This window comes from Mixophyes fleayi, chromosome 9 (genome assembly GCF_038048845.1).
Source record: "Mixophyes fleayi isolate aMixFle1 chromosome 9, aMixFle1.hap1, whole genome shotgun sequence".
NCBI classification, from domain to species: domain Eukaryota; kingdom Metazoa; phylum Chordata; class Amphibia; order Anura; family Limnodynastidae; genus Mixophyes; species Mixophyes fleayi.
The window spans coordinates 24,723,673-24,743,460 of record NC_134410.1 but is presented as its reverse complement, the minus strand read 5'-3'; the positions used below and the strand labels follow the sequence as shown (position 1 = coordinate 24,743,460).

The 19,788-nt window shown below is 37.4% G+C and overlaps 1 protein-coding gene across 5 annotated transcripts in view; it reads left to right on the top strand.

Moving 5' to 3' along the window:
• Positions 1-17,105, top strand: part of LOC142102262 (cytochrome P450 2F2-like) — a 31,323-nt gene extending 14,218 nt beyond the window's left edge. For all 5 annotated transcript variants that reach the window (XM_075187005.1, XM_075187003.1, XM_075187001.1 and 2 more), the window contains 7 exons: positions 392-541; positions 9,720-9,880; positions 10,153-10,329; positions 13,558-13,699; positions 13,829-14,013; positions 14,091-14,232; positions 16,884-17,105. In XM_075187005.1, coding sequence (XP_075043106.1) covers positions 392-541; positions 9,720-9,880; positions 10,153-10,329; positions 13,558-13,699; positions 13,829-14,013; positions 14,091-14,232; positions 16,884-17,074 — 1,148 coding nt within the window. In that variant the 3' untranslated portion in view covers positions 17,075-17,105. The remainder of the gene's footprint in view (positions 1-391; positions 542-9,719; positions 9,881-10,152; positions 10,330-13,557; positions 13,700-13,828; positions 14,014-14,090; positions 14,233-16,883) is intronic.
• Positions 17,106-19,788: the final 2,683 nt, after the last annotated feature.

The following is a 19,788-nucleotide window of genomic DNA, read 5'->3' as shown; positions in this document are numbered from 1 at the left end:
TATCAGCAAAATAGACTTCCTCTGGCATAATACATTAGAAATCCATACCTCAGAAATGAATGCATTTCCTATACAAAGTGCCACACAATATAATAAAATCAGTACAGTTGCAAAGATATAAATAAGCGCCCTATTTCTTTTAAATAAATTTATACAATAATTTTTTAGAAGTGATCCAGCCACAATAGGTAAGTAGAATGAATGACTGTGCAGTTTTTTTTACTTAAAAACAAACTATATTTTATAGGTCGCAGAGTTCCATAATCTATGTGAAATAGAACTCTGGTGAACTTCTGGTTACATTTAATATTGTTTTAATATCATTATAATTTAGAGCAGTTGGTTCAATACACCATAAATAATTCACTGTTGTATTTTTTTTATCCTACAGAATTGGTGTTCAGTAGTGGTGAGAAGTGGAAGGAGATGAGGCATTTTTGCCAGTCAACATTGGCTAATTTAGGGATAGGGAAACGTGGCATTGAAGAGCGGATAAAGGAGGAGATTGAAGTTCTCACTGATATGCTGAGAGAAAGAAATGGTAATTTACATGGGCTCAGAACGCTACACATGTGGTAATTTAATCAGCCTCATATACTAATAAGATGTAACAAAGATGGTCACTCTTCATCGTAATGAGATATGTTACATTCTAGTTCTAATGAAAGTTTCACTTTTAGTTAATTATATGAACTCTGTTTAATCGGGGTGCTTTTAGACCATAATCTTAAACACCAGTTTAATAGGAGTTTCATATTACTATTCTCAGTGCTTTTTTGTAAGAAAAAAAGGTGTCGAAACTCACAGCACGTAGTCAGTCACTATACATACATGTCAGTTGTGCTCTATAAAAAAGATAATCCTCTATAAAAAAGATAATACTCTATAAAAAAGATAATTTGGAACTAGAAAGGGTTCAGAGAAGGGCGACAAAATTGATAAAGGGTATGGAGTCATTAAGTTATGAGGAAAGGTTAGCCAGTTTAGGCATGTTTACTTTAGAAAAGAGGCGTCTAAGGGGAGATATGATTACTATGTACAAATACATTAAGGGTCAATACAGAGAGCTTTCATGGGAACTTTTTACCCCAAGGACCATACACAGGACACGTGGTCATCCTCTAAGGTTAGAGGAGAGGAAATTTCACAACCAGCAAAGGAAGGGGTTCTTTACAGTAAGGGCAGTCAAGATATGGAATTCATTGCCAGGGAAGGTTGTGATGGCAGATTCAATAGATATGTTTAAGAAAGGGTTAGACAAATTTTTAGCGGAAAGGTGTATCCAGGGATACGACCGTTAATTTAAAATAAAGGATAGTAGTGGATATAGGGTAAAATTGGATTGCAATATTGAGTCTGGGGGGATTTTCAAAATTGAAACAGATGGGCGGTTGCCTACTCTGGATTAATTTCAAATATAAGTGCAGGATCGCAGGAGATCCAAAATAGGTTGAACTTGATGGACTGGTGTCTTTTTTCAACCTCATCAACTATGTTACTATGTTACTATGTGTAGTGAAACATAACAGTTGCCGTCTGCAGTAAGCACTCAGCGCGCAACCACACGACCAATCACAAGCTGAGCAGCACCACAAGCCAAGCAGTGCCTTCACAACCAGTGCGGACGATGTACACATGCATCAGACTCGACACACAAGCAGCCCGCATGCACTGTTTTAATGATTTTGCCTCCAACCTTCTACGCTTGACAGGGCGATTCAAGTCCACGTGGACCAAACATCAAATGTTCAAAAGTTACTTTTAAAACTTGGAAAATCCATCTAAAAAAGGTGCTGGAACTCAGTTCCGGTGAGTTCTATGACAACACAAGCACTGCCTATTCTGTCCTGTTCTTAATATTTAGATGATTGAACTGGCAATGTGTTGTGCTGGCCTAGTCCTACCCACTTCAAATTTACTTATGCAAGGACAGGTAAGATTCGGCTCACTGGGGTGTTTGGCGGGCTAAAAGTGGATAGACTATGACACTTGAGGTTAACAGTGGCTGACCCGTGTCACTTTGAGCATTAACAATGGCTTTGCTTAGGCACTTGTTGTAAACATAAAGAGGGGTTAACAGAAGCTGTGATAATCACAGTCCTGGCACTTGTTCTCCTAGCGAAGTCATTAGTAATTTACACTGATTAGCCAGTATTTTCCTTTGGTGTGGTACTAGTATAATAGTATAATAGTTCACAGAAGTGCCCTGTATGTGGTAGCACAAGATTGTATTGTAGCACCTACATAGTCAGGGCACGTTTGGCGAACTTACACACTCTGTAACTCTGAGATGAATGGGAGGCTACTTGAAAAAGGGGTCCTTGCAAATGTAAGTTTGTCACAAGTGAAAGTTAGAACACCTGCAACACAGTTCGCAGTAAGCTGGCACAATTATGGGCACCATACAATTTTTCGTTAAAAGCCACACTTTAGTCAAACCTTCGGCACAAACTTAAAAGAAGCAATAAAATGTGTGCTATTCCCCAAGAGCTGACAATTCATGCATTCGGGAAATCACACTCTCTCCTGCTAAATGTTACCTGTAGCAGCATTGTCGCTTATGCTCTCTCAATCCACCTACTTCTCAGTGCTTTGCTTAGATGTCACCAGTGCCATGTCCTAACTCAATAGGCTAGGGTCTCTGAATGTATACATGAAGCTTAAACTGATTTATTAAAATCGAACTCTCACTTAACTCCCTGGTAACTATCTCTAAGGACTCTGCTGACTACCTCTGATCAGTTATGCAAGAAGTCCACAGCTATCAAAAAGCTTAAATTTAAAATTAACTCAAGCTCACTCTATAAACACTCTCTAGAGGTTAGTTTGGTAAATTTCAACTGCAGACCTACATGTTACTACTGCAATCTCTTTCTCAGCTCATTTCACTTGCACCTCTAGGACTTTCCATGCTTCCACTACTTCATCTTCATCAGACAGCAGCAGCTTCCTCCTTTGAAGGTCACTCACTAGCATTCTCTCTTTCTCTCCCTGCTTTTTCTTTATCCAGTATACAGTATGTATCCATAAGTTGTGTTCCACCTTGGAGATAAACATTAATGGTGTGTGTGTGTGTGTGTGTTTGGTGTGGTCATATACACCCCTGTTGAATCTGAGCTAGTTGCTTAGTTCATGTTCTCCAGTATCCAAAGCCCATGCTCTGCAACCTGTTATCCCTACTTCCACAATCTAAATATCTATATCCGGCTTCTTGCTTGTTTCCTTTACCAACCCCACATTATAACACAAGTGATGTCACACACATCCCTTCCCTCATCTACTCAGTCACACAGTGGAAATGTCACCCACAAACACTGTAATGAGCACATGCATCTTCTGAAATTTTTCTGTACTGCTATTAACACTGAAATGATCTGACTGGCTAAATGTTCCATGTTCAATATGTACTCTGATCCTGTTAAAATGCACATCATATAAATGCAGTTATATGTGTACTGGTCATCATGATCAGAGGTGAGAGAAACTGAAGCGGTTTGATTTGCATATCAGTACTTTAACTTTGGCATCATTTAATGTCATGACACAGAGTTTTACAATGGCCAATTTCATGAAGTACAATTCTTTTGTGAATTACATGTACTACTGGCGACCATAATACTATACACTATACAAGATACTGCAACTGATCTTGACAGTATTAGTCTGTAGCACAGGGGAAACTAATGGTAGAGGCCTACTTGATAGTATGCATTTGTCACTGATTTCATGGACTATTTTATGTCACCCTGGATTTGTACTGCAATGATAGAGGCCTAAAGTCTAACAAAGCCCCTGGTCTTCGGCAGGGTCGTTTGCAAGGAGGTTTGGGCTTTGCTGGTGGGTCATAACTGAGCAAAACAGGATCAGATGCAAAGTCAGCAAGCAAGAGAATTGTCAGGTCTGATGTCAAAATACACATGATCAAGTCACAGTGGTTTAGGAACACTGTAGTACAGGGAAGTAGGTCTACTTATTAAATGTGTATATTATTAAATTATTGTCAGGACTGATTGGAGGGAAATATGATCTATTTATCAAATGTGAGTAGTATTATTTTACTGTTGGGGCTGGAGGGAGGCCTAATTATTAAATGTGGGTGCTATTGATTTAATGCTGGGGCTGGTTGACGCTTTCTAAATTTCATGTACCTATTATTTTTTTAAAATAGGGCCTCCAGCATTCTAGACAAGCAGCAACCAATCTAAAGAAACCAGCAGCCACAGGTGGTGAAAGTGACAAGAACAGGTAGGAGAGAGCAGGACAGACTGCCAACTGTCCTGAATCTGGTGGGGCACTCCCGAATTTGGATGTCTCCCTCGCTTAGTCAGGATTTGGTTAGACAGCTAGGACAGTTGGGAGATATGTCCCGCTTCACACTGTACTGCTCGTGAAAGGCAGAGCTGCGTGTATCTAACAGTAGTGCACACAGTTTTGCTGTGTATTTGTCTAAAATGTATCTAAAATGATACCCCCCTATCTTAAGTGCCCCGGCCACCCCAGAGCCTTATTCCAGCTCTGGTGATACTTTAGTGGTTCTTACATTGATTCCATTGCCTCCTCCTCCCTTGCCCTGGTCCCATTCTCAGACCATAATGTTGAACATATGGCCAGCCCCCATCGCACTGACAATATCATTAATCCTGCCCCCTTTGCACTTATCACCAGCAAACACTTGGAATAGCTTTCCCCTTTGCTTACGCCATTGTCTGTCAACCCTCCTTGCACTGTTAATTCAAACCATCCCCAATCGCAGGGCACATTTAGGGCTCATACACAATTGTTACAAAAGAAGTATTTTCTTGCAGATGCTAATTCACCATTTATTATAAAGATTATTATTATTATTAATGCATTATTGAAACACACGGTACACATATTTATATATTATATATATATATATATAGATATTTAACTGCTAGTTTGCATCTTATGATGTCAGGGAAACAACAGTGCGTGAGGTGCTCATATGCTACTCTGGCAGACTGATAAAATACGATTATGCCAAAATGTTTCGTAATAGTTAAACTTATTAAACAAAGTCAGGTATGTTTCTATGAAGGGAATTTTGGAAGGATGTATTAGTAGGCAACTAAACAAGTTGGAGCACAGAGGCATTAACCAGTCGCAGATGTAAAAGGATTAATGTAATTTTATAGCACAGGACTGGCAGCTTTTGCCCTGCATTGCTTTAGAGATGACCCACTGTGTGTAAAGTCATCACATGTAGGTTTTCCTAAATGTTAGTACAACCAACTTCCAATAGTTCTAAATCCCGCCTATTTTTGTGTTGGCCACACCTACAGTTATTTTGGTCCAGCCCACTTCAATAATTTTCTCCAGGGCCACTTTAAGTTTCCAATTCGCCCCTGAAATCGAGGCTTTATATGATGCTTCACAGACATATAGAACATAGGGAGATGAGGAGGCCAAACCCTTTGGGGGCACCGAGAGTGGCAAAGGTGCCCCCAAGTGACTACTTGCTCCAGTTGAGGAATGGGAGATTTAAATGAAAAATATAGTAGGATTTTTAGTGAAATATGCAATTATTTGTATTATTAATGAGTAATTTAAAAAACAAAAACAAAACAATAGATGTTTCAAATCTATTCATATAGTATCAGTACTAACTATGCATGTAGCAGACAAACCCACCTCCTAAATTACATGACCACTTGATATGGACATAATAATATATAACAATTTCCTTTTTTTTTAAGAATATACTTACATGCACAGTAGACCCAGACTTAGTGCAAAGATGTACTGAGAAAGGAAAAATATGTCAGCTAATATTTGACATGGTAACAACCATAAAAGAAGTTTCCAGAGAAGTAGAGGGAAAACCGATCATTCACTTGTAGAATATTCTATAATGAATGCTGTTCTGGAGCAACACAGGCAAAGTCCTGAAGGTGGGAATTTGAGGTGGTGACAGGTGAGGAGAAGAGTTGAAGGTTATTTACAGAACATAGTGTGTGAGTAGGGCAGTGTTTCTTGACAAGGTCGGAGATGTAGGAGGCAGGGCCATCTTTTCCATTGGGCATGATGGGCAGGTGCCCGGGGGCCCCACGGACAAGGGGGGCCCATAGGCAGGGCTCTTAATTAGAATAAATAATCCTGAAAAAAAAAACCCTGCAAAAAAACCTTCAAGGGTCACTGAGCAAGTACATCTGTCTATCTCTATCTCTATATATCTATATCTATATCTGTATCTCTATATATCTATCTATATATCTATCTATATATCTATCTATCTATATATATATATATATATATATATATATATATATATATATATATATATATGGGGGCCCCGGTGCACTGCTTTGCCCGAGGGCCCATTATGTTGTTAAGATGGCCCTGGTAGGAGGGGGGATGCATTAAAGATGGCTTTATAAGTGAGGTTGAGCAACTTAAAATATATTCTGTAAGGAATGGGGAGCCAATGGAAGGCAATGCAGAGAGGCACAGCGCAAGAGGAAAGTCGGTAGAGGAAGATTGACTGCGACAATATATTCAGGATAGATTTCAGGTGGGACAGATGTTTGTCAGGCAAGTCAGAAAAGAGAAGATTGCAATAATCAAGGCGGGAATTAACAAGAGCATGTATGATGGTCTTGTTGGCATCCATGGAGAAGAAAAGGTGAATCGTGGCATTGTTGCAAAATCAGAGCCTAGGCTCTAACTTCATTCTCACTTCCACATTCATGCAGCAGTCACTGCCAGTCCACTACAGTATTGTAGTGCAAAGTGTGACAGTCTCATACATACTCTATGCACTACTACAGTGTTATAATAGTGTGCCAGCAGCTCCTGCAGCAACATATAATTTCAAATGGGGATTTTGTCAGGATTTTGCTAAGGGGCTCTGCCAGGCCATTAGTGCACCAGTCAGAACCTGCTACTCTACACTACACAAAATGTGCACTCTATCTTAGAATGAGTCACTGTACTACAAACAATCCTAATATCAAATACTGCAAGAGTGTACTCCACAGAAGAATCTGCTACTCTACACCATAACAACACCTGGTATTCTGCATTACAAGATACCATAATAGCATACAATATATGAGGCCCTGATAATCTACACCACATAAGAAACTTAACTTGTACTCTACATCACATAAGAATCTGTACAAAAGTGAGTACAAGATACTCAGCTACTCTACACCAGATAAGAACCTTTTACTATATACCACATAATAACCTGGTACTCTGCACTACAAGAGGCTCTGCTACTCCCCACCACAAAAAAAACTTGTACTATACACTACTAGTGACCCTGATACTCTGCACTTAAAGAGAGTCTGCTGCTCTACACCACATAAGAACCTGCTACTTCACTCTACATGAAAACCTGCTATTCTGTCCTACCAAAGTCCCTTGTGTTCTGCACTACACAAGGTTCTGTTCCTCTGCCCTACATAAGAACCTGCTACTTTGCACTGCAAAATTAAGAGACCCTCATATTATACAATATACACAGTCATATTGTAACAATAAAATTGGTTATGTGTGTCTGAATCTCTCTTATATTACACACATAGTTGGATAAGTTGCAACTATGTATCCAAAGTGTCTCTTGATCTCCTGCAAATTGCAACATCAAACGTATAAATATATCACTCCTTTATTACATACATAAATATATTACACCTATATATCAAGGCATTTATTCTTTAACCTCATGCTTGCTGTACATTTATTAATAGTGCCAAATGTGTATAGATGGTAATAATGGATACATATTGTTAGTGTATCATTCTTAGTTGTTGTTTATCTGCTAATTGGATATATAACACTTTTCATAAACAATCCTCTCCCAAGATCGCATATGTCGTGTTTTATTAAGGGATCACTAAATATATCATTCCATTATTAGTATTATACCAGACTGTTGATATTAACTAACTCACATTGGATCTTAAATTTATGTCCAATATAAATTCTACTAGTTAGAGCAAGGGTCAGGGAACTTTTTTACCTTTTACCCCAAAATATATTTAGATACGCCAACGTTACCCCCTTGATATGAAAGGAAAGAAATCATATTATTATTAATTATTGGAATTCAAAATTTAATTGAATTTATTAAAAAATTCTTTAAAAGCTTCAACTTCAAAACTTCTGGTTTTCGAGAAATTATGTTGCTTCATTTTTGATACGAGAGCATCAATATTGGGGCATTTTGATGTCAGAGCAATTTGGATACAGTCTTCAGCATCCAATCGATTTCTCTGATTTGTTTTTATGTTTGTTGGAGTAGAAAATCCTTGTTCGCAAAGGTAGGTTGTTGCAAAAGGCAGCAACTTTTTGACTGCCTCCTCATGTGCAATTTTGAATGCCTTTGCAGCTGTTGACATCCAAAAATATGACAGATCTGCTTTGTTTTCAAATGCAATACGTGCTTTATTATTGCATCGAAGTTCAGGAAGTGTCTCTGCCAATCCTTGAGGCTCTTCTGGTACAACAGCAATTTCACATTTAAAGGGTCTACAATCCAACTGACAGCATGTGAATCGGCAGCATTACCCCCAGGAATTTCATTTTTACCCCATTTGGGGTAATTTACCCCTGTTCCCTGACCACTGAGTTAGAGAGTTCAATTCAAATTGAAAATAAATATGAGAGCAGTGGGTTCTTGATTAATATCCTATATCTATCATCTGATAGAGAGACACCTTTCTGTTTTACCGAATATCCCACTCTTGCATCCCCAGCATCTGTATATCGGTGTTTCAATAATGATATTGCTAAAATGATAGCTCAATGTCGGTTGAATGATGGAAATTACTTCTGCTCTTTAGTACTAATGGGATATAAATTAGGTTAGTCTAATAAATGCTGGTATATCGGCAATTAATGCGTTTGTTAGGGAGTAGAGAGTGGCATCGTCACTTACTGACCCCACTTCCGAGTTGTGATGTCACTTCTGATGTCAATTGCCTGACGTAAGTTTCCCTGATCACAGCTTTATCATGGAACCTCAGATGCTGGGGATGCAAGAATGAGATAGTACTGAAACCACCAGAATACCCACGGCTGCTAGGGCATGCTGGCACTTTGGGTTCACAAGTGCCAGCACGCTCTGCCACTCAGAGCCCACTGGTGCTTATAGTTTAACAAAGTAACTTGGAAAAAACAAACAAACAAACATAAAAACAGAAGGGTAAGCAGATTAAAATTTAAATTGAAACCACCACTTCACAAGGGTATTTCATCTAACATCCCTATATTCTGTGCTAAATAATAAACAATGAAAAACTAGCTCCTAAGAACTCCACTACAATGTTCCTGTTCCTAACAGGCTTCCCTTTCAAATGCATAGCGTACGCACCATACGTAGATCCAAGAAGTATCTAGTGGATTTAAGAAGACACATGTTAATACCGAAGTCATCAAGCAACGTGTATAATGATCTTTGCCTTGTTGACTCTGGAGTACGCAGAGGCGATTTACGTACGTTTCACACGCAGGTTGCGCTCAGTATATGTACCTTTATGACTCAGACCCTTAGAGCTAAAGTCCATCAGCATTCTGTTATTTTGCTTATGTTACACTATATAGATTAAGTTAGAGCAAAAAGCAAACTAAAAGGCATTTATTATGTATGATTGTGTTTTATTTTAAATTAATATTTATCTCTCCATGAATATCTTGGTCTTCTTCCTCCCAGTTGATTTACTTTTTCCTATCTGCTGTTTATTATGTCTTAGGTTCCCCGATAGATCTCAAATTTCATTTACGCCGTTCGGTGTCTAATGTCATTTGCTCTGTCCTGTTTGGGAAACGGTTCGATTACCAAGATAAAGAATTCCAAATACTTACACATTGTCTCGAGGACAACTTCAGACTCATGAGTAATCCTTGGGGGCTAGTACGTATTACATCTTTGTCAAAAATGAACATTATATATTTAATTAACAGGGTAAAAAAAAAAAAAGTGTCAGCTTAATTGTCCAAAGTATTGACTGTAGTACACACTAACCTCAGCAGTTTATACAACAGGATAATAACTTAGTGGTGGTGGTGAGTGGATGATGGAGGAGTGGCTGTGCTTGTTAGAAGTGGATGGTGGTAGCAGTGTGTATGTGTAGTTGTGTATTATATGATTTATTTAAAATGTGGGTTTCTGTCTTGTTTTCTCAGTTATACAACGTCTATCCAGGGATCATGAAGTACTTACCAGGACCCCATAAGCAAATTATGACAAATTATACAATTATAATAGATTTTATCAGAAAAAGAATGGAGCACAATATCAAGGCTTTGGACAGCAATAGCCCCAGTGATTTTATAGACTTTTTCCTGAACAAAATGGAGAAGGTACCATTCTGTTACCATTGTGTTAATAGTTGTCAGATGAATGTCCCTCCTGTTATACCATATAGCAGTGATATAAGATAGGCACACAACCACTCCAACTCCAATAGCATTACCATACCAAAATTACCAATCGGAGTACATGTATCATACCAACTTAAGCCCAACATCTTATGTGTGTTTAAGGTTTGACATTTTATAGCCTAAAATGCTGCTGACTTCAAATTTTAAACCATAAAAGCGGTGTCATGATATAGAATGTGTGTGTAGATAGCTATGGAAATTGAATTGAACCTCGCACTATCAATGAGCTACCCATAATCCACTGAGACTAGATTGAAATAGGAGATCACAAGGTGGTCTGGGTGGTGGGAAGTATAAGCTTCCCGTTCTGTCACTCAGGAAAAATGTCAGCCAGTGATTAACAAGCTTGGTAGTGCAACATGAACTCTTTCAACATGAACTCTTTCTAACAGATTTGAGGCTTTTTCTCACTTTAGGCCTCTTTTAGAGATGGACACATTTTGTTTCCAAAATGTTGGCATAAAAATTTGGCGTCAAGATTGCAGCCTCATGCATGTAGTTTGAGCTTCATGTATTTTAAGATGTGTGTAGCTCAAAGTACTGTGCACAAATGCAGCCGCATCAAAATGAGCTTTAAGAGGTGCATGAAAAAATTAGCTAAAATTAGCCCTGTTTTCAGTCGTGATGAGCATCGTAAATCCCATAATTGAAAAGCTCTCCTAGCATAAGTTGCGGATAAATGACATAAAAGCAGCTTGCACTACTTTGAATCGTCCCCTTAGAGTAGCAGAATAAAACTGTGCTGGTAGCAGGGAAAGTATGTGCGGCTAATGTAAGGAAGAAGCATTATCAGCCACCAATATTAAAGCAGACATTAGCAACTGGCATTTCTGTACAGCTACCAGTGGAGTGGTATGATTGGAATCAGGAGAGATAGTGATGGAGACATGAAAGATCAACCAGTTGCTGCAACCATGACTGTCCTACACACCAACTGAACCTCCTTTCTCTTCTGGTTCTCTAGAAAGATTTTGCTCATGTGGTTATTCTTCAAATTAGAGTAGCTGTGTGTCCAATATTTTTCTTTGGCATCGTGGTCACTTCAGGAAACAAAGCCAGGACCTTGTTTCCCAGTTTTGTAGAAGTTGTGGTGGCAACTGCTTTCACTAAGGAGGCTGCAGGGATCACCAAGGAGGAACAGAGATGTCAACAGCACTGAAAGTTGAACTCTCTGGGTCCAGCAGCTTAACTCAGTTGTTATTCCAGTAGATCATCCAACAACCAGTGCCAACTTGAAATTGTCTTTATATCTATATCACAGTGTTATAAAGCTCATCAGCATTATTGCCATATTTCAATTTATTTTTCCAGTTTATTTTTTGTGAGGGTGTGGTCAGGGGCTGGCTGGACTGGGAGGTAGGGGGCATCTATCCCCCAGGCCGGTCCATATTGGGCTACCTTGGGCTGGGTCACTGGACCACCAGCATTTTTTAAAATAGGCTGCTGAGTCGAGTCTTATCCCCCGGGCTAAAATCTGCCAGCCCTCCCCTGGGTGTGGTGGTACCTCCTTGAGATTTGACACTGCTGTAGAGCTGTTTGTATATTAGAAGCGCAGTGATTATTGCTGAATTAATTTCCAGAATAAATTAATATTGTTGAGTCCAATTGTAGATTTTGCAATACAAAAAATGTACTTACTTTACAAAGTTACAAAATGTATAGCACAGTAGTTCACATAATACCTGTCCCTTCATGATCCTGGCAGACTGAGAGGCCCATGAATGGACTACAGGTTAATTTAAAAACTTTTACAATGGTGGGTGTGTTTACAAAATGATGTCTTCACAGAGGTCACATGGATGGTTTACAATGAATCAGCATTCACTTCACAGATCTATTTTATTAGAGATATTTGGACAAGATATAGTTTCTAGCTATTTAATAGTATTTTACCAGCAATTCCTCAAACAAGAAATATATAAAATAACAATAATATATAATAATACTGCTATTCAGGTTGCTCACAATAAATTATATTATTATTATAAATACTACTTCAACATTATTCTGATTTCTATGTTTTACAATTTATTTTTTCCACTTCTGTGAACTTTCATAGCAGATCTAACTTGTTAAGATATAGAGAAAGACGTCACAGTTTTTCTTTAGAGTATAACAAAAACTTACCAAATTACAGGAGAAAAAATTAATACAAATAATAAGGAAAAGGACTGGAAAAAAGGGGGGCAAAAAATGGCCTAGAAAAATAAATGAACAATAAAGAATGCAAACAATACACTTAAAAGGAGAAAGATAATTATATAAAAATCCATGACAAAATTAAGGAGAATACAAAAATTTACATCTGAAGTTTTCATTCCCTTTCAAAGGAAGAGGAAACAGTCCTCAAAAAGGCGTAAAATAATCCCTACAAATTAAATATATTTTTTTTAAACGTTCATTGACATTAAAAGTTTTTTTAAGAAAACTGCCTATTAAAAGGTTTTTGTTACTAGTAGAGGAGAGGTGGACAATAGAGAAGATCTAATTAATAAAGGTAATATAGCAAGCTCAAGATTTAGAGCTAAGTTCACTTTGAATACTTTCATTATAGGTGGTGTTTCCTAGAAACTTTTGGGGGGCTGGTTACAGAGAAATATCCCCCAGCACACTGCTAGAGCCAGCAAAGGAGATGCCATTTCTACTTGTACATAAAAATGCAAAAGTCTCAGTTGCACACATTTGCAAATGTATGTTAAGCCACCCGCCATTCCACAGCGCTTTTGCTAATAGGGTGATCCTAACTCTAAACAGTGAGAGTCCCATGTATTTGGCCATACATATATGTGTTTTTAAATTGAGAACTAACTTACCATGCGGTACACCAAACGCCTCCAAATTGCAATACAGCACCAGCACTCTCCATCAGCTAATGATACCAACATGCCTCTCAAACTTCTGTATTGTTTGGTTATGGTTAGTTTTGTTATGGTAATGCCATTGTGGTTGAATGGGTTCTGTGTCTATTATTATAGTTTTTCAGTTTGGTAGTGTACCTTTTATGTGGACCATACATCTATAGATTAAACTAGGTGCTCAACACTGTTGTCGTTTGCAAGATTTATCATGTACTAATTCCTTTTACTCCATTAGGCCTTTTAATCTGTGTAACTCTTCACTCTATCCAAATTACTTTTCCTACTTTAGGAAGAGAAAAGCAAAGCCACCTACTATAATCACAATACTTTGATGATGAACACCATGGTCATACTCTTCGGCGCAACTGAATCAATGGGCAATACAATGAATTACCTCTTTTTACTTCTCTTGAAACACCCCAATGTAGCAGGTAAATTCCAGGTCCATGAAAGGTAACTAAATGGATCTCTATATACAAATGTCCATTTAGAAATGATTGGATTTTCCACACAAGAACAAGTGCCTTGAAAGATTGTAATGTAATATTCTGTCTCCACAGAGAAGGTCTACCAAGAGATAGACAATGTCATTGGGCAACGTCCTCCAAATTATGAGGACAGGCATAAAATGCCTTATACTGAAGCTTTTATACATGAGGTTCAGAGATTTGCTGATGTATTTCCCCTAGCTCTTCCACATGAGCTGACCAAGGATACCCAGATCCGTAATTATACATTCCGTGAGGTAGAAATTTATTCTGATAATTGAGTGAAGAAAATGAAACAATAAAAATGCTAATACTAATTTCCCCACACCACCAGGGAACAGTCTTCATCCCACTACTGACAAGTGTTCACTATGACAAGACCCAGTTCAACAACCCAAAGAATTTTAACCCAAACCACTTTCTGGATGAAAATGGAAAGTTTAGGAAGAACAATGCTGTGATGCCATTTTCAGCAGGTGAGGGTAATCCTGTCTCCCTACAATTGCCCTCTGTACTGGGACTATGGATGGTATAATTGATGTTGAATAGCTAGACATTTCTCATGTGCAAGATCTGATTCAACAAGTGTTGGCCATTGGGATGGTTGGGAAGGGATTTCATATAACAAACAATTTGCATGAATTAATGTAAATGAGAACTGGAGATAATCTGGATATAGCATTTTATTAACGGGCAAGGGCTTCCCTGTGCAAAGCCAATTTAACAAGTATTGTGGTGGTGTTTGTACTGATGCAATGCCTGTTCTGTTATCATGATCTCAGGATAAAAATCATTATAGATGTAGCTTTTAGTTCCACTGCGCATGTCCAGCTGGCTAGCCGTATCCTGCATGCGCATATCTGCAGAAACTGGTCTAGTCAAGCAGTAAGTTGAGCCTTACTGCACCAGTCCACTATCATGATGACAACTATGCTATACTGAAATTACAATTTTTTTTATATAAATTGCCCCATCACAATAAATAGGCCCCTAAAGATGGTTACTTAACATAGGATCTTCAGAATACACCAGTTTGCGTCTGCAGATCTCCAGGATAATATAAAAAATAATTGGCTGTACATTATGTCACAGTATGTGACTGTCTGCTAACACTACCTGAGGTTGTCACTACTGGCCCAAGTCAGACCTTATGTTTCTACCATTTAGATTACAACTGTTTAAATGGAGATTTATTTGGGCATTGGTAAGCATTGAACATATTAAAGGGGGATCAAATTAAGTAATTAAAAATAAACTTCAGTGAGCATCACCAGCATACACTGTAGTACTTAGGAACAATTGTAATAAACAAGACTGGGTATTAAAAGACAGACAAAGAGGTAGGAAGGTCCCTGCTTGCAAGCTTGCAATCGGTAGGATAATGTGGATAATGTGGATGAGTTGGGAGATATTTTGAGTCAACTGAAGAGATATATGTTGGTGCAGTTTTGTTAATTGCCTTGTATGCTAGTAGAAGTATTTTATATTTTAGAATATAGGCACACAATATAGGGACTGACAAAGCAGAACAGCAGTAGGAAAAGTTTTGTGAGGAAAATAAGTTTAGATGTCACATTCAAAATTGTACAAATTGCATAGATTGTGTGGGTGACAGTCTGATTGGGGAAAGACCAGTAAGAAGAGAAGATAATCAGCACATGAATACAATTAATAAAAAACTAACAGTGTTGTATATGAGATATGTGCATATTCTGGATTTTAGATGTATTTATGGACAGTTCTGAGTCAAGGATGATACCTTGAAGTGACCTTGAAGGGTAGGGGTCATTGTTAAGTTGGTAACAGAAATAGCAGTAAGGTAGACAGCTTCTGTTGACTCGTGAAATATTATTGGTGGTGAGAAGACATCCAAGTTGAATTGGCAGAAAGACATTCAGTAACAATGGCTAACACAGATGATGAGAGATTTGGAGAAAATAGATGAATTTGGGTATCATCCCTATAGATATGATCCTAAAATGCAAATGAGTTTGTTAGTTTGCAAGAGAAGTAGCATAGAAGAAGAAGAGCAGAGGGCCTAAGACTGACCCTTGGTTTACTCCAACTGATAGTAGAGGATCCCGATATACTATCACTGAAATAGCGATTTGTATGAAACAGGATAGGACAGTGTCGTAATGGCCTATATAATGTATCATTTGTATGAGAAGTGAGTGGTCAATAATTTGAAATGCAAAAAAGAGGTCAAGGACAATTAGAAGTGAGTAGTGTCCTTTAGATTTAGCAATGATCAAGTCATTGACTGTGTTAGTCAGTACAGTCTCTGTTGAGTGTTAGAAATGAAAGCCAAATTTGCAAATAAGTAATTGACTGTCTCATAGGCTATTCAGAATAACTGATAATCTCTTGATCTCTACACTGTCCTTTTTAGCAGTTTTCCTGACCTCCCAACAACAGGTCAGTCTTCACTTCATTTGGCTCTTCCTTGCCCCTTTCAGCAGGCACAGGTGTGTCACACAAGTTACAGGCACCTGTGACATATCCTTGTGTACAGGGTCTATAGCTTCACAGTCTTACTCACTAAAGAATTTGTCTTTACAGTTTTGGCCTTGGCATACCATGTGTCCAAGTATGCCTGCAAATGTACTCAATGTCTCTGCAGCTCCCCTAGATCTTTCTAGTCTTCCACTCAGAATTAGACGTACATATAGCTTTACTGTAGTTTTTACTATCTCAACTAACAGTGGTCAGCTTAGTAAACCTCCACTCGACAAGGTCAAAGTTCCAAAATTGTCTTGAACTTGGACTTGACTGAGCATTAGTCATTCTTGAATAGATTCCACAAAACTTGGGTTGGGTAAATCATCTGACTACTTGAACCTCTCAAACCTCATGAAGAACTACTGCTTTCAGCAGGAATAAATAAGGGTCTTTTTATTCCTCCAATCCTGGTACTTACTGTTGATCTCTTTCACAGGGAGGTATAACCAATATATTTCACCTATTGGATGCAGTCTTCTAAATGAAGCATAGCCCAAGGGGTGTTACATATACTTGGAGCTCTCTATTAATCCAATTTATGGTTACAAATGAATCTTTAGCTAGGCAATATTACAGGTCTTATTTGTGTGTCATCTTTTTTACACACCTTCTCCTATCTTTTCAGGCAAGAGAATTTGCCCTGGTATGAGCCTGGCGGCTATGGAAATTTTCTTGTATGTCACCACAATGCTGCAAAACTTTACCATCAAGTCACTGGTCTCCCCTGAAGAGATCTACACTTATCCAGCAGGAGTGGGGCTTGCACATATCCCTCCCAGCTATGAGATTTGCTTTTTGCCTCGTTCTCAAGAATAAAAGGATTAAGGAATCATTTTGTATAAATCTATGAATGTGGTTTGTTTTCTGTGACTTGCAGAAAATAGCACCAGTGAAGAGGCTAAAGGATAATAATTTGATATCGACACCTAGGGCTAGATTTATTAAAAATCCAGTTTGGTGGTGGTTTGAAATCGCCACCCATCGCCAGCGGTTTAGTGGTCCAAATCGCTGCATTTACTATAGGGCGGTTTGAGGCTTCAATTTAAAATGAATGGCGCTGTATGGTGGATTGAAAAAGTAAAACTGCCATCAAAACCACCATCCAAAAGACAGGACAGGACAGTTTTAATACCTGCTTCTGAATGGCTTGATAGCTCAAACATTCTGTTTGAACTAATTTACCATTCAGAACATAAGAGAAAGCACAATTGACATTTATATTATTTTGGCCAATCATTATTTATTGATTATGGGGCAGATTTAATTTAATATTAACTTATGAGGGGAAAAAAAATCATTATATTAAGGGGACAAAATTACTTAATTATTATATAATATTTGGGCACTATGTAATGGCAAATTGTGCAGCATAAATAATTATATCCACTATTAACAATTAGTTAATATTATTATATATTCACATTTCCCACATAATATAATGCTATAATAGTGGTGTCCCATTAAAAAAATGTTAAAAGAAAAAGTCCCTCATAAGTTAATATTAAATTCATTTTGCCCCTTAATAAAAATAATGATTGCCCAAATAATTTAAATGTCAATGATGCTTCCTTATGTTCTGAATGGCAAAATAGCTCAAACAGTTGATCAATCTCGCCATTCACAACCACCTCTTTTATTTTGGTCATTTGGATGGCTGTTTTGCAGCGGTTTTGAACACCCCAGCTTAGTAAATCTGGTGGTTTACATGTTCATCATTGTTAAAATTGGGATGGAGATTTGTAAAGCGGTGGTTTTGAAAAATGTCAATTCTGGACGTTTTAACAGTGGTTTGGGCATCAGTAAATTCAGCTGTTTCAAAACCGCCGGAAAAGTAGCCAAAATGCAGCGGCTTGAGCAAACCGCCCTTTAGTAAGTCTAGCCCTTAGGCTTGGCCAGAGGGAACAATTATGATATTTAAAATATTGCACAATATATATTCTTTGTTTTATTCAAGTTCCAAGACTGCTAAGTCATTTGTGAAAATAATGTAATTATAGGTCTGGGTAAAGGGATAACTATACTGTAGGACTGTGAGGGGTGAGTAGATATAACTAACATTTCTGTTTTTTTAGTGTTTATTTTCTGGGGAATTTGGTGTTTATATTTCCTGTTTTTCCACATGTAAATCATCAATGTTGGGTTAAGGAAACAAATGAGCCACAAATATTAAAAGCTCCATATAATTATGCGTTTATCTTTTTTATAGTGCTTTATTTGGTATAGAAATAAGTCATATGTATATAAACAATATTAATTGGCAAAAAGGTAACAAAATAATCATATATTCAATTTTAAGTAATAATACAAGTATATTTTAACAGAATGCTGTAAACATGTTTCATTTTAATAAAGCTGTACATTGAAATGAAAAAATAGCCAGTACTGCTGTTTCTCCAGTAATGCTATGTAAATAGTATAAGGTTAGGGGAGGATAAGTGGTGGTGAGAAGAATAGAACAGGATGACATGGGAAAAGTGGTAGCCAATAGGGTGTAGGTTCAAAGGTATTTGGAATTTAGAAAGTGCCTGGTCCAGGAGAGTTGTTTAATTAAAATTATTTACCAGACCAGTAATGTATGCTATTGATAAAACATACAGATACAACTTCCTGCTATCTGACAATTTGCTGCATTATATATATATATATATATATATATATATATATATATATATATATATAGTGAGAAAGGGAGGTGTTTGCCACAGGCTTCTCAAATATATATTAATTTATTTGATTCTACCAAACCAAGAGATATAGAATGTTTTCCACTCAGATCTTGTTGCATAGCATTTAGTATGGGAGTATAGTTTACATGATATACTGTAATTTAGCGGGATCTTTAGGTACAACTAGTCTTAGGTATTGGATCACAAAGGGATGCCACAGAAATGTAAAATTAGATTCTAACCCTTTTGTACTTGTTGAGGTTGGAGCACAAGACCTTCCAATATTAAAAGATGTAATCTATGTAGCGGAACAGGACACCAGGTTTACACCATATTCATAGTCTCCCCATATGAAGGAATCCTCCTAATGGTCCATGAACAAGTTGGCATAGCTTGAGCTGAATCTTGCACCCATTGCGGTTCCGATATTTTGCACATAGTTATCTTTAAAATAGAAACTTTATTTGTGAGTATGAAGTGTATTCCTTCCATCAAAAAGACATTCAGATCATTATCATTTTGTGACATTCTGTAATTTTCAACCTTGACTTACATATGCCTTTAATAATGTGTAGTTATCATCCTCTGTAATATTTTTTAATTTGTTTATTAAAGATATTTCAAATATGATGTGATTGTCACCACAAATGGTTGCAAATGAAAATTATTGTAATGAAATAACTTGGCTGTAATACAGTTAGTACCTGCCAACAGAAAGATGGGAGAATGTACAAAACTGGAGTTTAGTTAATAATTTATTGATTTACATTTTTGTTTTATGTGTTTATTTGGTTATCCTTTTTTAGGGAGTGGTGTGGTTTGATTATAAACATTATCTGTAAAACATTGCTTACTGTGTTAGCT